The sequence below is a fragment of the Montipora capricornis genome, chromosome 10 (genome assembly GCF_036669925.1).
Source record: "Montipora capricornis isolate CH-2021 chromosome 10, ASM3666992v2, whole genome shotgun sequence".
Lineage (NCBI taxonomy): Eukaryota > Metazoa > Cnidaria > Anthozoa > Scleractinia > Acroporidae > Montipora > Montipora capricornis.
This window is the reverse complement of record NC_090892.1, coordinates 27,639,110-27,659,251: the sequence shown is the minus strand read 5'-3', so window position 1 is coordinate 27,659,251 and position 20,142 is coordinate 27,639,110. Positions and strand designations below refer to the sequence as shown.

General features: G+C 39.3%; 1 protein-coding gene across 1 annotated transcript in view; it reads left to right on the top strand.

Moving 5' to 3' along the window:
- Positions 1 to 11,317, top strand: part of LOC138019183 (polycystin-1-like protein 2) — an 87,564-nt gene extending 76,247 nt beyond the window's left edge. Inside the window, exons 14-16 of the mRNA XM_068865879.1 lie at positions 4,311 to 5,552; positions 6,720 to 6,885; positions 7,241 to 11,317. Of these exons, the coding sequence (XP_068721980.1) occupies positions 4,311 to 5,552; positions 6,720 to 6,885; positions 7,241 to 8,565 (2,733 nt within the window). The 3' untranslated portion in view covers positions 8,566 to 11,317. The remainder of the gene's footprint in view (positions 1 to 4,310; positions 5,553 to 6,719; positions 6,886 to 7,240) is intronic.
- Positions 11,318 to 20,142: the final 8,825 nt, after the last annotated feature.

The following is a 20,142-nucleotide window of genomic DNA, read 5'->3' as shown; positions in this document are numbered from 1 at the left end:
ACCGGGTATAACCATCCTACTTCCATGGCAACCAATTACTTACCGTTCCAGTAATCTGTCCTTTGTAAGACTGGGATCGTCAAGACGTCACAGTATAAGTGTTCAGCACGGTCATTCAGTTGTTGAGATCTCGATTGTGTCTTACGGTGACGACTTTGTTATTCCATACGTTCGGGTGTCACCTCCTGTAGAGTTGTCACCACAGCTTGGTCCGCCAGAGTGTATGCGTGTGCAAGGGAAATGGCTTCACAGCGAAAACATCACTTGCGTCGGGAAAACAAATTTGACAATAAAGTTTAAAACGCTCCTTCCTGGAAACTACCATCTTGACATAGACTTCATGAGAAAAGGGAATAATATAAACGAGGATGAACAAGGAACGGATAAATGTATCAAGATAAAAGAACCACCAAAACAAGAATCACAATGGATCAACTACACGTTTACTATTTCAGAGGTCGCCTGTTTCTTTTGGAATTCAAGTGAATTGTACTGGGACACCAGTGGATGCAAGGTAAAGACACATTACTATTGTATTTGTACGAAATGAAACACACCGGTCATTAAAAGTTGTCTTCGAATTTTTCATTCAAACGCCTGTTTCCTCCAGCGCTCTCCATTCCTTTGACATTCATTTCAGTCTCCGCTGCGAAGGAAGGTTAGAGTCGCTTTGACTTTGCATAAATACGTAGAGGACCATACGATACTAATATCAGAGAGAAAAACGATGTGCGAGTGACTTAGATGTTATGTAGAATCTGAATTTGTACAGTAAAGGGATTAACCCCGGGGGGATTAATTTAAAAATTTCCGCACATGCAAATAAAACCTTCATCAGGTTTTTACATAACATGAAGATCAGTCAGTGATGCATCTGGAAATTTTGTACTTTGGACTTGTTCAGCCACAGTATCAGTATCCATCACAATCCGCGTTCTTTGACATTAATATATCCTCCCAAGTCTGAAAACCAATTTGGTTTTCGTAGCATATTAAGAGATAATCCAAAGCGAGTAGTTTTCAAGCTCCACATTAAACTCTCCAATTAAGATCCTTAGATCCCCAAAATAAAAAAAACATTAGGCTGTCCGCGAAGAGAGCAATTTGAAGGATCGTTGATATAACTAATGGAATTTGCCTCTGATCTACTAAGCAGCGACAAGTCGTTTCGTGACTACCTCCCACTAAATGACATGTACATGGCCTCAGACAAGCTAACCTTTTACCTCTTTGCCGATGACACGAACCTTTTATACGCTGATAAACAGCTAAAATCCCTCGAAACTATCGTCAACTGTGAACTAACTAAGGTTGTCGTCTGGTTAATCGCAAATAAACACTCGTTAGATATTAAGAAAACAAACTATATAATCTTTCATTCATATCAAAAACGCATTAATTTTAACATCCGCATTAAGGCCTATGATAGCCGCGCTAAAACGTTCTTTGATCTTGAACATAAGAATCATGTTAAATACTTAGGGGTAATTTATCCTGGAAACACCACATTAATTGTATTGCTTTAAAAATCAGCAGAAATATTGGAATTATTTCGAGACTAAGACACTTTGTCCCTTTAAAAACACTTCTAAGAATTTACAATTCTTTAATTTCTCCCTATATATCTTACGGCCTCATTGCCTGGGGCCAAGTTTCCAAATCTCATTTAGAAAAAATTCTAAAACTCCAAAAGAGAGCCGTTCGCTTGATCAACTTTCTGACTTTCAGAACGCATGCGATTCCATATTTCGCTCAATCTAACATTCTGCCAATCACAATGCTCTACTTCAAACTTTCATCAATCTTAATGCTTGATACAACCACTAACTCTGCACCTCAAAATATCTGCAATCCTTTTACTTCTACACAAGACATACATCAGTATAATACTCGCTCAGCATCTTCTGGTAACTACCATATTAAACATTCTAGGCTCTATCATCATAAAAAACTCTTTTTCCATCGTTGGTGCTAAAATTTGGAACAGCATTCCCGAAAGCTATCGAAGACTACCAAAGCACATATTCAAAAAGAAAATTCAAGCATTACTATTTGTAACTTTAGAAATTTGGACAGTTATGCTGACACTAGCACTCTTCTTTCTGAAATAAAAAAGGCATCTTAATTATAATTCAATCATAAATTATAACATTTTCCTTCACTTTTTATCGCTATTTTTCCTCTTTTGCCAAATAATGTATTCAAAATCGACTTTTTTAACGCCTTCAATTAGTAATTCGTGTTTGTATGTCCTTAACACCTCCTGCCTAGATTAGCTCGCTATTTGTAGGCGGTTTTCATTGTAAGTAATTTTTTGGAAGACTTAATAAACTAATAAACAAACAAACAAGCGAAAACAATATGTTGTTAGCTACTAAAGGGCGGTTGTTAAGAGCTCATTCAAAGAATGTGGAGAAAACTGGAACATCTGAGATCGTTCTTTCATTGTCATTTTATCCATTTTTTAACCACAAAATCAACAACTAATGTACCTCGACAGAGTCGTTTGAGGTGTTATCGTAATTTTATCGTTTCCGACAGAGTTCACTTGCAGTACCAAACTTGTCTCAAACCGATAGATATAGGTTAATTTTCCTCTTTTTTGTTTCAGATAGAGGGATTCATGAAGAATTTTGTCCTGAAGTGTTCTTGCAATCACTTGACGCCCTTTGGTGGAGGCTATCTAGTAGCGCCGAATGAGATCAATTTCCACAAAGTGTTCACTGAATTTCTCTCTCCCAATGATAGCGGAAAGTTCCTCGTTCTTGTTACAGTCGCGACATGTTTCCTTATTTATCTGGTTGCAGTAATCATAGCCAGAAGGGTTGACAACAGGGAAAAAGCAATGGTATGGCATGCACCCATGGTTGTCTCCAACTACGCGGTTAGAGACAATGAAATAGTCAAAGGCACTAAATTATACGTTGATAAAATAACTGTCCAAGTAGCAACGTAAGATCGTGGTCTCAGAATTACTGAAAAGCAAATCCAAACAAGTAGGTTGTAAGTTCTTTCTTGAATGTATCAATCTTCGAAATCATTCTAATATTTAGTGGTAACTCTTCCATAGTGTTGGTCCAGCTTTATAGAAGGTCCGATCTCCAAAGATCGTGCACTTGGTTTTGGGAACAGCTGTTAGAGGTATTAATTTATGGTAATACATGCCGCCCGGCTGATCGTTTCTATTGGATAACATTTTCTCACATTATGTAATTCCGTTGTTCGCATTGCGTCACCATCTTTGCTGTATGTCCTTGCTGCTTCGCGGTGTTGTTGTTTTCTCATTAAAAGGTCCTGTTTGGTTGTATGGATAGCTCTCTTTCTTAACAACGGCAAGGAGAGGTTAATCTTGATTGTAACGTCCTTCAGGCTTAGGCTCTAGGAGATTCCTCAAGTAAGAGGGGGCCATATTATGACGAACTTTGAAAATGATACGATATTTCGCCAGAAGCCAGTGTAACGTCTGTCTGCAGTACAGGTGTTATGTGGCTGTACTTGGGTACCAAGCAAATGATACGTACTGCAGCATTTAGAATTCTCTGTAATCACCGAAGCCGATATTGCGGGATTCCAAACAAAAGAGAATTAGAATAGTCGAAATTACTCGTGACAAGGGCATGGACCAGAGTCTGCGTAGCATCCATAGATAGATATTTCCTAATTTGTCTGATATTATACAGGCCAAAGGATGCCTTGCTGCAGACTTTGCTAATTTGGTCACTCATTGACATGTGGTGATCAAACAACACACCCAGATTACGAACGTATTCAACTTGTTTAATGACTGACTCTCCTACTGTAATACTTTCAATACAGTTGTTAACTAGAAGCCACTACGAGAAACTCATCAGTGTTCTCATTTACAGTATAGTCAACCACTTCAGGAACTTTGTTTCTGAGAGATCAAGCATTTACACACGAGAAGCGTACCCCAGTTTTCCACTTGTTCCACTAAAGACGCACCTAAAGGACCCTTTCTTGAGGATGTGTTCTTGTGTTTGGAGAGGGAGAATCGGGTCCTATATTTAATAAGGTGGCCGAAGGGAAATGAGTGCATACTGTTTGTGACACTCTGCAGCTTCTGAGATGGCTGTGAAACGGCCGAAAGTTCAGCTAAATAAAATATATATCCTATATGAACACATCATACCAAAGGCTAAAACACAACCGTTAATGTCAGAATATTCATTTCCCCATGTTTTGTGGTTTGTTTTGTTTATTTATTTATTTATTTATTGTTTCTTTTTTTCATTTACAGAAACAATCTAGACTTGGTTTTTAAGAAACGAATTATTTTATTTTATTTTCAGCTTCGAGACAGAGACCAAACTATCATTTGTAACGAAGAAAGATCGGAAGGGCACAGCCCATACAGCTACAAGTTAACCGTAAAAACTGGTGTCTGGGCAGGTGCAGGAACAACATCCAATGTATCCCTTATTATGTATGGAGTAGAAGGAAACAGCGGTATTCTGAAAATAGTGAGGGAAAGTACTGATGTGTCTTATTCAGTTTTCGCTCGAGGAACTGAACAAAACTTTAAAATAATTTTGAACAAAGACATTGGTGAAATTTACTCTCTTCGTATCTGGCATGACAACTCAGGCAAGAATCCATCTTGGTATTTGGACGAGGTAAGCATTACGAGCATGAACACTGGAACCTGCTGGAAATTTATAATTGACACATGGCTTTCTCTAGAAACTGAATCGTACTCTTGTGAAGTGCTTCAAGTTCCTTCCTGTTCCGGTCCAAGTATCACAAATGTGGCTCTGAAGGAGATGTTTTCCAATGGCCACCTTTGGTTTTCCGTTGTTACTAAGACTCCGGGGGACGATTTTACAAGAGTTCAAAGGCTTTCGTCCTGTGTTTGCCTCCTTCTTTGTACGATGGCCATCAGTGCTGCATTTTATCGCTGGGAAACACATTCCTACCAAGTCATCAACCTTGGACCACTTAAATTTTCAGCAAGACAGGCGATGGTCAGTGTTCAAAGCACCATAATTACCATTCCTGTTCACGTTATGATTCTCTTATTTAAGAAAACCACATCGTTTTTCCGCTCGAAGCATTCACGCTGGTGGCAGTGTCTGTCCTACGGTATGTATGCCGTGAGTGGTATAATGACTGTATCGTCGGCCATTGTGACCATTTCTTACAGCCTCATTTGGGGGAGAGATAAAAGCCAAGAGTGGATTTCTGCTGTCACCACCTCTTTCTTCGAAGACATTCTGGTTGTGCAGCCATGCAAATGTCTCGTACTTGTCGCTATATCCGTGATGTTGGAAAAGTGCAAAGGAAAGAAAATATCTTTCGAAAGCCGTGAAAAAATGAGACCGGACAAAGTGACAGCTTTCCCAAGGTCAAGAAGAAAATTCTCAAGACTGAAGAAAGAGATTGTTGCTAAGGCCAAACGTCGCTCGTCCATTCGCCAAATAGGATTTTATATGACTTTTCTTGCCATAATTGGTGTGTTATCATATGGAAACAGAAACTCGACGCGGTACCTGTTCGCGAAATTTCTTGATGTTCACAGCGGATATTTTGAACAGGTATTGACTCACAACACAGCCTTTTAACCTTTTTTTTAATTTTGTGAAAAGAGAAGGTAATCACCTTCACCTTTTCAAAAATATGAATAGAGAGAAATTGATCTGGGACTTTCCACACCCGAAACAACCTGATTTAGTTGAAAAGCGACAAGTCCGATTGCCACTCGACCGAGAAAAGACTTCGAAAAGTTGAAAAAAATAACAAAGATGCATCGAAACCTGTCGCTTTCGAAACGCTCCACCCTTAACACAACAATTTGTGGTGTTCACCTACACTAAGGAAACACGAAAAGCCTCAAACCCTGGCAAAAATGTATTTTGAAAGTCAGCTGCACTTTCATACTCTGTTGAACCAATGAGCGCTTTTTATTCTACTAGTCTATCATTGTTTTTCATTAGCATGTCTCCACCAATTGCATAGCTCTCCCACTCCCTATATAAACTACAAGAAACCCCCAATTCCTCATTTCGTCCTAACAAAGGGCTGTCGTTCGAAATGGCAGCCATTCAATAGTTTTCCTGAGGCAATTCGATTTCGACTCGTTTGATAAATCCAAATTGTTATGTACATGTGTTACTCTCCCACTGACCCAGGACCACATTTTCTTCATAAAATAGCCTCTTTATAGAAACGTTTTGTTATTTTCTTAGTTTCATGGGCCTCGTTTCGATGTTGCGGGTCCTTCTGCATATGCTTTTTACGGCTGCACCCACTACACGCTATTTGATTCGAAAATCATAACATATTTTTGCAACGCGAAAAAAGAAACCAAATCTTAAATATGATTTTTCAAATATTAATTTATTTTACATAAACTGTTGACTCTAGGAAATTTGGTAATATCTTTTCGTGAGCAGGCCACTCTGTAATGAGATCTAAGTATATAATAATCATTTGACAAGTAAGTTTATTGAATTTTTCAAGATATTTTTTACATCGCCCAGATTAATTAAAGACATTGTGACAATTTTACATTCACAAATTCCTGCGCTGGAGACATTATATGATTGCGATGTGTTTTATTAGATCATGGATCGTGTCTCTGAAAGATCATAGTTAATTCCAAAGTTATAAGTTCGAAACTTAAATACTTGATTTCACTAAAATAATCTAAATAAATTTGTTCATCACATATTCTGCATCATTTTGTGTCAATTCCCATTTAGGTTACAACTTTCACCTCCTTCTGGGAATGGATGAACAAAACGTTGGTACCACATCTCTACCTCAGTCCCCATCAATCCAATTACCGAGAGTGCCAACGGACAGGGGATGAGCTAAAAGCTACTGTGATTGGAATGTTACGACTTCGTCAGCTTAGAGCAGGAAAAGGTTGTTTTTTTTTTTTTTTTTTTTTTTTTTTTTTTCGCTTTGGTTTTTAGTCGTATCGAAGCCGTATGTAACATCTGAAAATCACGAGGATTAATATTACCTAAAGAGGAAAGGTCCTCAAGTGTGCCACTTTATTAGGAGAATAATTTATTTATTTATTATTTATTTATTTATTTATTTATTTAAAAACAGATCAGTTGCATTTTAATAAGGAAACATAACAAACATTTTTTAAAATTCACGTGTAGGTATGAAAATTGATCAAACGTAAAATGTTGTCCTGACATTTTCATTTTATTAGATTCAATAACCGCATGTTTTTTTGGCTTTAACCTCACCTGTCTCTTATTTTCAGTTGAGTGTCCCGCAGCACACACGATCAAGGATTGGTTTTCCCTTGAACTTCATGATTGCTACTCTTTTTTGAAGAAATCCAAAGATCCATTCATTCCCAAACGTGGCATTTTCTCTTGCCCTCGTCCATGGGTGTATCAAACAGCAGAAGAACTCGATGCGTCATCAAAATGGGGACATCATGGGTGGTATGGTGGAGGAGGGTACTCTGCTGACCTGGGTTATGATGAGGAAACTGCGCGTACAGTTGTTCATTCTTTACAATCAGGGCATTGGATTGACCGTCAAACAACAGCTGTGATCGTAGAGTTTACCTTGTTTAGCCAATCGATCAGCACATTAGCTGTTTGCTCTTTTTTCTTTGAAGTGCCTCAAACAGGACAGGCTGTATCGTTTAAGCAAATCAACACCATCTCATTACACAATACTGAATCCGTTCTCCAGGTCTTTCAAGGACTCTGCTTTGTTATCTTCATCAGCATGTTTATCTATAAAGGCTTTGACACCACAACCACCATAATTCGCCGGGGAAGACATTACACTCGTTCTGTTTGGTGTTGGCTGGATGTGTCGCTACTCTGCACATCCCTCTCTGTTCTGGTGTTCAGCTTTGTCAAGTCTTACCATATTACAAACATTCTACAATACTTGGAGCGCAACATCTTTGCTCCAGTCAATTTCCAGTCGGCTGTTCTATTGGAGGATGTTGAAAACTGTGTCTTAGCCACCCTTACCTTTTTTACCACAGTTAAGCTGTTGCAGTTGACGTATTTTAATATGTATACCAAAGTGTTTTCTAGTGCATTGCGAATCTGGTTGCAAAAGTTGCACTCTTATCTCCTTATTCTTTCAGTTTTGTTCTTTGCATTCCTTCAAACAGGAATTTTGCTCTTCGGGACCATTGTTTCTCAATATTCGAGCCTTTGGGTATCATTTTCCTTTCAGCTTGAAATAATTCTTGGAAATGTCAAAGCTCGACCAGTAAAAGAACTTGTTGAAGCGGTGCCTGTGTTTGGTCACGTATTCGTTAGTCTTCTTCTTTTCGGTATCACAATCATAATGAAGAATTTCTTCATATCATCTTTAAATGATGCCATAAATGATGCAAGAGCATTGCAGATACGTGAGAAAAGTCAACCACCTCGAAACCAGGATGATTCAAATGTTCCAACTGAAAGATTCAAAGAGTTCTTTGACCGTATCAGCTACCAGTTGAAAGCCATAGCGATGATTCAACATTTGCCAGAAGCACATATCCTTGACAAAAAGCTGACAGAAGTCTTAAGGCGTCTGGATGAGGCATGTTCACATGACATCAACGAGTGACAAAATGAACTGCCGGCAAAAAAAAAGGAACTTAGACAGATTAAAAAGCTAGACTAAGTAATTCATCAGGTTCATTATAGCGTAGAGATACTGCAACATTGCACAGGTAAAGAGCATTCAGTAGTATGAGGAAGAAGCCTCCGGGTGAAAAGAAGAATGGCTTCGGTTGAGTTAAATATATTATCCACATGGGACAAAGATGAAGTAAGTTTTTTCCTTTTCAAATAATAATAAGCAGCTTTCCTCAGAGCAGCGTAGGCCTAGTTAAACGTAATACGCATAGCTGATCTGAATTTTTATCATATTAATTAGACGTTACCCGAACGGTTCCAATAAAACCAATGTCAGAAAAGCTGTTAAGACGTCCAGAATGAATGTACAGCCCATGTTATGTAAAGACATACGGTAAACGAGAGAGACTGTTGACAATTGGGCCGGCTTCTGACAGCAGAGTGCAGAAAGGCGTGTCTGTTTCATCATCATTATCATCAACATGGAATTACGGAATGGATATCACCAAGAGATCTCTCAAGGAACCGTCCATTACAACTAAAAATAGATTCCATAAGAATACTTAGATTGTGCTTGAAAAAAAGCAAAATCGAATAAAATATCCAAGATTACATGTGCTGAAAAGTTGTTTTCATTGAGTCATAATAGCAGAGTAGAAATTATTTAGACTATTGGCATGCTTAGCCTAGGCTCACAGACCATTTCATATCATGTTGCCCCTGTAAGAAAAAGTTCTGTTAGTTTGGCCTTGAAATGAAAACATTGTGAGAATTATGTCTGTGGATGGTATTTAATGTGAGATCAATGAATTCAAGATCGTCACTGGTTTGCCGAGGCATATATATCTCCTAAGGGACATCAAGTACCTAGGCAACTTTACTGATGACGTCGCCTCCCACGAGACTTGGAAGTGTTTCATCCTTCTCAACATGTTGGGGTTTGTATGTATTCACCCTTTTAACTGAAAGACACAATGAGGTTCACTTGGAAGCAGAAGCAGAGAGATCATATCATGTCTAAGTAAACCGACATTTTGTCTTGAACATTGAGGCTAAGGCGATTAGAAACAAGGAAAAGGAAAGGAAAGGAAAGGAAGTTTATTTAAGTGTCTAGTCGATTTAGCGCTGGAGCACTATTTGGGGACACTGTAAAGTGAAATCAACAATCAACGCAAATCAAGTCAAATGCTGGTTTTTGAGAAGAGGGGAAACCGGAGTACCCGGAGAAAACCTCTCAGTGCAGAGTAGAGAACCAACAAACTCAACCCACATATGACGCCGGAATCGAACCCGGGCCACATTAATGGGAGGCGGGTGCTCTCACCACTTCGCAATCCCTGCATTGTACCAAGCAATCGCACAACGTTGTGAACGCGTCCGAAAACTGAGCGGAAACACGAGCAAAAGCTGAATAGGCTACCGGCTGGTATGGATTTAAACGAATTAAAGAAGAAATGGGTAGTAAGTATCTCCGGAAGAAGACTTCAGAGCAACGAAATATCGATACTGAGGAAAGGACTGAATTTTGCAATCACGCCGCACACCGTACCCACGAAAGATGTACTCGCTTCTGTTGAAGCCGCAATATGCCACCTGGCACGAGAAAATCAGGACGCTACTAGAGAAGAGGTTTACGGAGCTCTGAAACATGCAAAACCACCAAAACAACGAAACCTGACCAATCAAGAGCGGAGAGCCCTCAAAGTGACAAAAACAATATAATAATCAGAGCGTACAAAGGAAACTGTACAGTCGTCACCAGATTCGTGAAATGCTGCAAGATCAGAATATCTATGCACCAATCACCGATAAAAGGCGCCATCCAACATCAAGAACGGAGCTTCAGTTGCAGAGAAAACTTTTGGGTCGGAAGAAAGTTGGGAACCTTAATGAAACAGACTACTGCAGCTCCACCCCTCCGACTCCACACCAGCATCGTCTTACCTAAGATTCATAAAGTGGAACTGCAGTACATCGACGACCGTCTCACTCTCCTGTGAGGCACAGAAACGCGAATACCACTGAGACCTATAAACAGCTGTATTGGCTCCCCGAACATTCTGTCAAGAATGCTAAACAGTTTGCAGAATTTATAAGTAACCAGGAAGTGGGCGACGACGAACTGGTTGTGTCGTTTGACGTGATCTCACTCTTCACCTCCATAACGATCGGAATGGCTATAGACATTGTTCAGAGAAAACTGGAGGGATCTGATGATTGGAAAAAATCACTCACAGTTGACCAAAGACCAATTCCTGGACTTACTGTCCTTTCTTCCACACAACAGCTATTTCATATTTGAGGAAACCCAATACCATCAGGTATCGGGGTGTGCCATGGGATCACCAGTCAGCGTGATTATGGAAGAACTTAGGGTGTTAGGGTTTAGGGTAAGTGAGGGCTCCCAGTGAGGGCTTCCAGTGATAATTTATTACAATCTGACTCGTTGGCGATGGTGGAATTGAGAGTATGAATGAGTAGTCTGGGGATCAAATTAATTCCGATCGCGTATTGCGTGATAGTTTTATTTTAGATCTACACGACAAGTCTTATGTCTTGTCAACAAGTCTTGTCACGCATACCACGCCTTAAAATCGATCGACTTCCTTCTTAGTCTGAAATTGCAATTAGCCACGTTCTTGTGCTTCTCACAGAAGATAAGATTAGTATCTGGATGGGAAACCAAGATGTACAGTGTATAATGTACACGTAAATAAAAAAATATGTATCCTCACAGCCGTACAACCAGCCTTGCAGTATTATTTTGTTTTAAATCTACAAATTATTTCCTGGTCAGATCTCCCAAGATGAGGCGCTTCCACTTTGTTCAGTTGGCTCTTGCAAAAAAAAAAAATTGTCTACAGTGTACAAAACCAGATCGTATACGCCATAGACATCGTAATGTCTTTTTTCAATTGGAACATTCATATTTAACGGAATCCTGACCCTTCATCGCCGTGCTGGTTCCAACCAGCTAACCCGGCACATTTGTTGGGTGGAGCTGCCACTTAAAGAGGTGCCTGATTTTAAACCGCCTTTTTCTACTCTTTATTTGCTTTCAATTTTGCTTACTGTGCATGTGTGGCCTGATTCACGTCTGTAGCGTACCAACTCTTAACTTTGAATGAGTCGGCTGACTGGTGTCCCCATGGGGTCTGCCATAGGCTGGTGAATCTGTTCGCGAGTTTTTTTTTTTTTTTGTCCTGTTGCCCTTCACTTTCCTCCGTTTTATGGTTGTAGTGTTTGTTTTCTTTTCTTTTTGTTTACCTTTCAGTCGTTCCTGTTTTTGTACTTGTAGTTTTATTCGTGAAGTGTTATATGCTTGTAGAGGTGGGTTTTGGTTCCCCGGCGAGTTTGGCGTTCTGGTGCACCCCCGTTTGAGGTGAACCGTTCGGTATGTCTGGCAGGCACTGCACTCCCGAAACGTGGCCTACCCGGCCGTTCGCCTCAAACATAGAAACGACTGAGGCCTAACCAGGCCGAAACTGCCAATGAATCAGCTGAGGTGGTTGTGCGCATGTGTGACGTGACGGCCACACTGGGTTTTGAATATGTTGCGTCTGTTACCGGTAAAATCCGTTCTCAGGCTGAATCTGTTTTTACCTAGGTTAAATTGGTGATCCTCATTTTACCTAAGTTGAATATGCACTCAGATGAATTGAAGAAACGTTTTCGGGGCCCAAATTAAGCCTAGAGAAAAACTGGAGTCAGATTAGGATTAGTTTTGGTTATTATACATGGATATCAATTGACTTATTATACAGAAATAAGTAATGAAAAGAACTGTGTTGGATTGAACATGTTCGTTGTTGTAGTTTAGTGGTGAAGACACCGGAGGATCAGGGTTCTCGAGTCCCGGTAAGTGCATTGTACAGTTCTCTGTTCCCTTACTTAGTTGTAATCTTAAGACTGGAGGGATACATGTAAGTTTATCAGTGAATACAGAAACCGGTAGGATGATACGAAACGTTAAGAAAGTGTGTTGAGATGCTGAGAGCTTGAGGGAAGGTATAAGAGATTTTCAATCCTTTTGGGGCTGAGGGAGTGCATATTTAACCTAGGTAAAATAAGAATTACCAATTTAACCGAGGTAAAAACGGATTCAACCTGAGAACGAATTTTCCGACACACCTTGCTTCTAATGCTTTGTGAATGCAATTTAAGCCGTGTTTGCTTTCCAGCCAAAATAGCCTCAAAAACGGTTTAAACCGGTTAAAATCTGTTGAAAAAAACAACATTTCTAATGATCAACGCGGATTGTACATGGACGATTCCACGAAGCAGCTAATGCCGCTGATCCTACTTACTGCATCTTCCCAAAATCATCGGAAAAATATCGAGTGCTGAAAAGAGCCCAGTCACGAATAGTGTTGCCTCTTTGGCTTGTTACGAAGAAACATGGCTCTTCATGAGGAAAGATTGCGTGACTAGCCAAAAGCAGGTTTAGTACTCAGTCAACATCAAATTTGTTACTTTTCATGTACATATACCAGAGTGAGGACCAATGCATCCCACGTGAACTCCTCCAGGCGTCTTTGTTATATTTGCAACAGGTTTCGCCATAGCGTGACAAGTTGTGACTGGGTTCCATAGGCAATCCAGTTAGAATATGAGTTGAATTTCCCCCTTTTTTTTCCGTGTCGGGGAACGGAAACCTGTCACTCCACTGCTAAGTATTGTCTTTGTGCGTGGAGTCTTCTGCGTGTATTTTTGATAGGTTTCAGGGGATGGTAGAAATAGGTAGATTTCTCCCAGTGGACGCAGTAGAATATTTAATTAACCTGTAATGGCGCCGAAGTCATTGTAACAAGAATGGCGTTTTAGAGGCTCTTTAAACACACTATACTCTTATGGAAGTCGATCGGATAAACAAAACAGGCGGTGAAAAATAAATATCTGGAAACTTATACAACGCACAACGCACACAAGAAATTTAGTCGCATTTATCTCTTTATCGATTTCTTTTTTGAGGAATTCTCTGGTAACTTTTTTAGGGCTGTATATCAGAGAAGGAATCGAACACATTGAGTGGATCTGGTTTTACAATAGGCCATCTTACAGTTGTCTGCTCAGTGACCAAGACCATGAATGGCTGCGCGAGGCTGCCAGTGACCTTGTATTGATGACTGCTTTTATCATGAAAATTGTGTTGCTGCAATTCTGATTAGAATACAATAACATCAGAAAAGCATAAAGGTTTGTATCAAAGCAGGGTCACCACAGCCTCGCTTCCATGTTTAGGCCAGGTAACTTAGCTACAAATGTAAAATGGTCAATTTTATTATTTATTCGTACTCAACTCTGCACGGTCTTCAGGTAAAACAATTTCAAATTTGACTAATTGTAATCTCGTCCCCAGGCGCTTTTTCCTGGCTTTGGGTGGGACGGGAAATGGCCCTGGCATCGGCCGATCAGATCGTGATTTTGATTGGTTGATTGATTTAGGTAATTTATGTAAGAAAATGGCTAAATAACAATAATTTATGCATTACACCGAAATCGAAATGGCGGAGAGCGGTTTCAGGCTTTGTAGTGGTTCTCATAAGGGTCGCTATATGCTTCGAATATTCAGCAAGGCCGGTTCAACAAAAGATCTGAGTTCGAAAGTTTATAAAACGTGCGGTATAAAAATTTCTGAGGACGATACGAAATCAGGGATGTCAACAGTGTTATGTAGGAATTGCGTTAAATTTGTAGACAAAATGGACCAGTTTATTCGGAGAGCTCAATCTCCAGACAATACGCCGTCTGATCTAAATTCAGAATATTCTATAAAGCGATGTGTTCAGCTTTCACCGTCTTCGCATCATCCGTCGAAGCGAATCACATCAGGTAGATCTGCAAAACAGCTTTCCTTCTCAGATCCTCCAGCCACGACAGCTACAGCAGATAATTCCACGTGTACAACCACTTCTGCGAAGCAACCCAAACGAACTACATCACATTCTGCAGAGGAGCTGTCTTTGTCAACTCCGCAAGATGGTACTTTTGTCAAGCACGTCTGCGGATCAGCTGTTGGCACAAACGACATCAAATTCAACAAAGCAGTCAGCTTTCCCGACTCTACCAGCTACAACTGCAGTTCTAATACCCAAATTAACAGGATCTAGTAATTCTACAACATTTGACGCTCAACCGTTTTTGGATGGGAGACAGCAGAAAATGATTGTGCAAGCGGTCAGCCTTAAGGATGCAACTGTATTGGTGGGTATTTTGAAAGACCAGTGTCCAAGTGTTTTAAAGGAGTTAAAAAAGGCCTTCTGGGAAGAATTGAAGACATCATGTGCAAAGCTGTGCAAGCGTTTTCGAGGTTCTGTTCTCTATGGAAACGATTATTCATTTCTACACAAAGCAGAGTCAGTAAATCAAATTGGTACCTTAAATTCAGAGATAAGTATAATAGAAGGAATGCTACCCCTTCCAAAGTTCTTGACTCCTATGAAGGAAGTGAAGAGCTGTTCCTCAGTGTTGGAAAAGCTACATAATAACAGCTGTCCTGAACTTTTTTGGGATGTCAGACCTTGAGGATACACCATCATTACATAAATTCCCACAAAACATTGCACACGAGAGTGCGGAAAACAAGAAGAAATTTCGAACCGATGCAGTAGAAGTATTATCCAGAGGCAGGGACCAAACAAACTCTAAAGTCTATTAGCAACGTCTGCAAAGCCACTACTGGCATCTATCAAATTGTACAGGAATTTGACTTATCAGTAGGCATTCACAAGTCATCTGTAGAACATACTACACGTGACTCACTTAAAGATGAGAAGGAAATGGTACATGACCTACTGCAGTTGAATCGTTTCCATTACATGTCTGCAAAATGTCATGACAGCCTACTGGAATTAAAAGGTCTTCCCTAAGGTACTTGAACATTGTTGAATTTTATGAGTGGCTGGATAAACACACGAGAAAATTTGCAGCTTAACTCTCTCACTTCCACTATTGACCTGCATGTGAATTGTTACAATTTCAACACACTGTCATGTAGACAATTTGACTCAAGATGAAATTATTTAAGTGTGCGGTGCTTTGATGTTACATGAAATTCTCAATAACAGGGATGATAATAATAATAATAATAATAATAATAATAATAATATATTAATAACTTTGACATCTTCAGAGTGGAAGGGTCAAAGATAATCAAGCTTTTTACTGATGTCACTCAACAATGCAATTTTCAATGCTTTTCACTGAAATCTGTTAACAATGCGAAGTTTCATAAAAATATGTTACAAGCTCTCGGAAATGTGAGAGTTTAAAGTTGCCAATATTTACAAAGAAATGAATGTCAGAGGGCAAGCACCTGCCCATCGGTGACATCAGTAAAAAGGTCTATTGATGGTAACTGAGGGCCAGGTTGATCAATGACCAGCTAGTGGATCAGGAGTCAAAAATAATTTATCATCACCGGTAGTGGTGGGTTAACCCATTGACTCCCATGGTTTCCCCATTAACGAGTAAAATCATCTGCCGTTAGACAGAGTAAGATGCGAAGTCTGGCCGGTTTAGGTCGGTTTGGATGCCAAAGGGTTAATAGTAATTTTTTTAATTAATGTCTCTCAGCCACTTATTTTTTAAATTAAGACTAATGTGTCACTGGATTTCAGCGAAGACAAAATTCAGTGGCGTTATGAGGTCTAAATCAGTCACTGCCTTTCATTCAGCAGTTACTTTCTGAATAGTGAGTCACTGAAATTCAGCAGATAATTGGGCTAGATGCAATATTCAGGTACAACAGTAATATTAGGAACATGTGACTCCTAGATCCTCATGGAGCTTGTCAATTAACAATCATGTGAATAAACTGATTATCAATACTATAGAGATACCAAGGTGAAAATTTGTACTTCTGGTACAGTAAACACCCGCATGTAAGAACCTAGAGATTTAAGAATCTACAGTCTGAAATTTGGCATTTTAATACTCAAGTTTATTAGAACCTGTTCGGCCTGTGAGGAAAAGAGGTTCTTATGTGCACAATATGAATAACCTAAAATGTTTTGTTCAGCATGTTATTGTTTATTCAGCAAGCATTTGGACTAGTATTATCTAGCTTTGCAAGCATATGTTTGTTATTTAAACTAGTTCTAAACCATTATGTACTAGTAGTGTAATATTTCTGTGAATGACTATGCTACGACAACCTCTGAAAAATCAAGAACCTATTAAGAACCTAACTAGCCCTTTTTGTACAAACGTAACCTGAAATGTAAGAACCTGTTCATCCAGATCTCGAAAAATCTAGGTTCTTATATGTGAGTGTTTACTTTATGTGAACCAATATATAAATTTATGTATAGCAGTATTTACAATAAAAAAGTTACCATGAAGTTCTAAAAGTAATAACTTTTTTTACTTTCAAATTTAACAGCCTTTTCCTATTGCTACGTTTGGAGAGTTGATACTTTTGGAAAGGCAAAGGGGTGTACCGAACAAAGTTAATTAAATCACAAAATATGTGAAACGTAGACATTTTGTATTGTGAAAAACTTATTACTTGTTATTGTTTTGATTAACAATTTGAAAGACATTACCAACAGTTAGTTCCCATTTAATACCAGTCAGTTTGATGTATACCTATCATTTCCATTATTTTTGCTAAGAGGTTAATTACTTTTGATGTCGCCACTTTCGGAAGATTGTTGTATCATTACTTTCGAAGGGTCAGTACTTTCGAAACTTTATGGTATGTCAATATGTTCAAGAACATCCATAAAGTTTCGAAAGCGATGGCCCTCCAAAAGTAGTGATACATTTCAAGCAAGGTCGTTAGGAAATCTGGAACGTAGCCCTTTCCCGTCCCACCCAATGCCAGAGAAAAGCGCCCCGGGGACGAGGTTGGACTAATTCGTGTTCGTCAAGAGTTATTTGAAAGAAAGCTTGTTGTCCATTTTTTGCTTCATTATCGAAAGAAATGGTTCATCGGAGAAGGGTTTGATCCCCAACACTGGTGGGAAATTTCAGAAAATTTATTTAGTGTATTTAGTGTTGCTTTTTTGAACGCATGCAATGAAATGGGAAGTTTCTTTCTTCCATGTTGTTTGTTTCGATAAAACTTTTTTGGCTGGAAAAGGTTTTGTGAGATTTTTCTCTTTTTGCGGTTTGATCATGTTCGAACTTAACTAATTTGCACATGCGGGTTTATATTTGATGTGCGAGTTGCTTTTAAGAAATTTTGTATTTCAAGTGTTCTTTCTTGCAAATGATTAACAGTTAACCATAGTTTTGCACGTCGGAAAATATTTGTTTAGTCATTCTAGTGTAAAACGAAGTTTGAGAAGCCAACAATATTTCTTTGACTGGTTCCTCGTTCAACCAATTGATGGTTTGACTCTATTATCATGCAAAAATGGTGGAGCCCTTTTCTAGGAGAACACTCATGGCCATCCCTCAAAATGATATTGTACATTTCTTAACAATTACATGACTTAATATCCCATCTAAGGGCCTCTTTACACAAGCCCGGGTCGGACACCGACCCGGGTCAGTTCAGCGTTGAATTTTACGTTTACACGAGCCCGGGCTGAGTGAGGTCATTCTCGGCTGATCCGGGTCAGTTCTCTTTTCGCTGGGTTGAAAGGGCTGGTGACTACTTGTCAGTGAGGAAAATGGTGGATGTACCATGCAATCATCACAATCAGCAATTTGTCTTAACGTTATCAGCTTTGATACAGGCTGCGCATGGGCGAGAACGCTGAACCGCAAAAAAAAGTGATGTTCAAACAATCCCGGGTCAGATACGCCAGTGTTTACATGAAGAAATTGACGAAATTTCAACCCTTCTAGCCGGGTCCACCCGAGTCTTGAGAAGGGTTACCCGGCAAGGGGGGCTGATCCGGTTTGACTAATGTTTTCATGTAAACGCTTATAAACATTTGACTGCAAAAGGGTTACCCGCCGCGGTGATTCAACCCGGAGTAAAAAACAACCCGGGCTCGTGTGAAGAGGCCCTTAATATGACAAGGTTACTGCTGTAAAACAAGCAGAATTGGAGTTTTAGTTCAACAAGAAATAGCGGTTGTTTAACATTTAGAAAAAAATTCCGGAAATTCCGGTTGGTTTGTAAATGGACTTCCGAAAAGGTAGTCCTGTTTTTCCGTTGGAAACCTTTCGATGGAAATGTGTGTTTCAGTTACAAGTTTTGAAAGGGGCTACCAGTTCCAGGCTATTCACGGCCATATTTTTAATTTTGGCGCGTGAAATCGCAATCACTGGGCGGCGAACGGACCTGAGTTAAATGGAACACGGTTTTCACGGAAATTTTTGTAAATGGTACACAACCAGCGTTTCTAAGCAGTTTTGACTCATTTTCTATTGTTTTGTACACCAACGTGGCTGTCTCATCTCGTGGATGCAAACCAAGAATAGCTCAAAGCGAGTTTAAAGCCGTGTTCACACTCAACGTTAATTATGAACAACGGAAGTGAATTCAGGCTATCATACTCCATTCAATTTTATTCAATTATGTTTCTGTTCACATCTGCGAAAATTCAGATACAATAGGGTAACACCGCAGTGTGAGACAAAATGGCGCCGTATCGAGTGGCTGCCACGATCATCATCACCATGTTTGAAGCGAGGAGAGAACCAAGGATAGCTTCTGAGACCAGAAGATGACAAATCCAAATCTTCGCTCCATAAAGCGATTAGAAGTTTCGTCTGCTCATACCTCCACGTGTTCGCCATTCTATTCAATTACGCACTGTAATTACTTCAAACAACCCCCTTGAGGTTGTTTGAAGTAATTATAATCCAGTTATAATCAGGGACTGTAATTAGTTGATGTGAACCCATTTCATGTTTAATTCGATTATAATTCGATCACAATCGAGACCTAATGTGAACACAGCTTAAGTGCGAAGTTTTCATTCATATGTAAACTACCCGGACTAAATTCGTGGGCACTTAATTTCGCGAATTTGGAACACGAATATTACGCGAACAAAAATTTTCGCGATTTTGCAAAAAATGATAAATTGAGGGCATTTAATTTCACTGATGAAAATTGACAAAAGACAGACTTAGAAAACCGTTTTTTATTGAATGATCACTTAAATAAAGATTGATTTACAATCATGATTTGCAATTAGGTAATTCATATAGTGTTAATAATGCAAACAAATCAAGCAAATACAAATCAATCAAATGCTACTGCAATATTGTACTTAATAAAAGTCAATTGTAAAAGTCAATTGTAAAAAAAAATACCCATGTCATACAGTTCTGTAATGATTATAAACGCTTAACACCCTTGAAACAGAACAAAACTATAGATGAATAATGATGAAATACAACTTAAGCATGTCTTCCGATACAGCCTTGTGCAATGTCTATATTATTACTGTGGTGCACTGTCTATTTCTTTAAATGGGTCCTCAGACGTAAGGGATGTTTCACCCCTAGCCACCCCAGCTACACCTGCTTTTTCCCATCCTTTCATGAGATGGTGCTTCCCGTCGCTGCTTGTCAAATGGTTATACACGCTGACAAGCCAAGTGGCATGCACGGGCTTCAAAACAGATAATCACAGATCAACTCTGATGTCGTCATCATT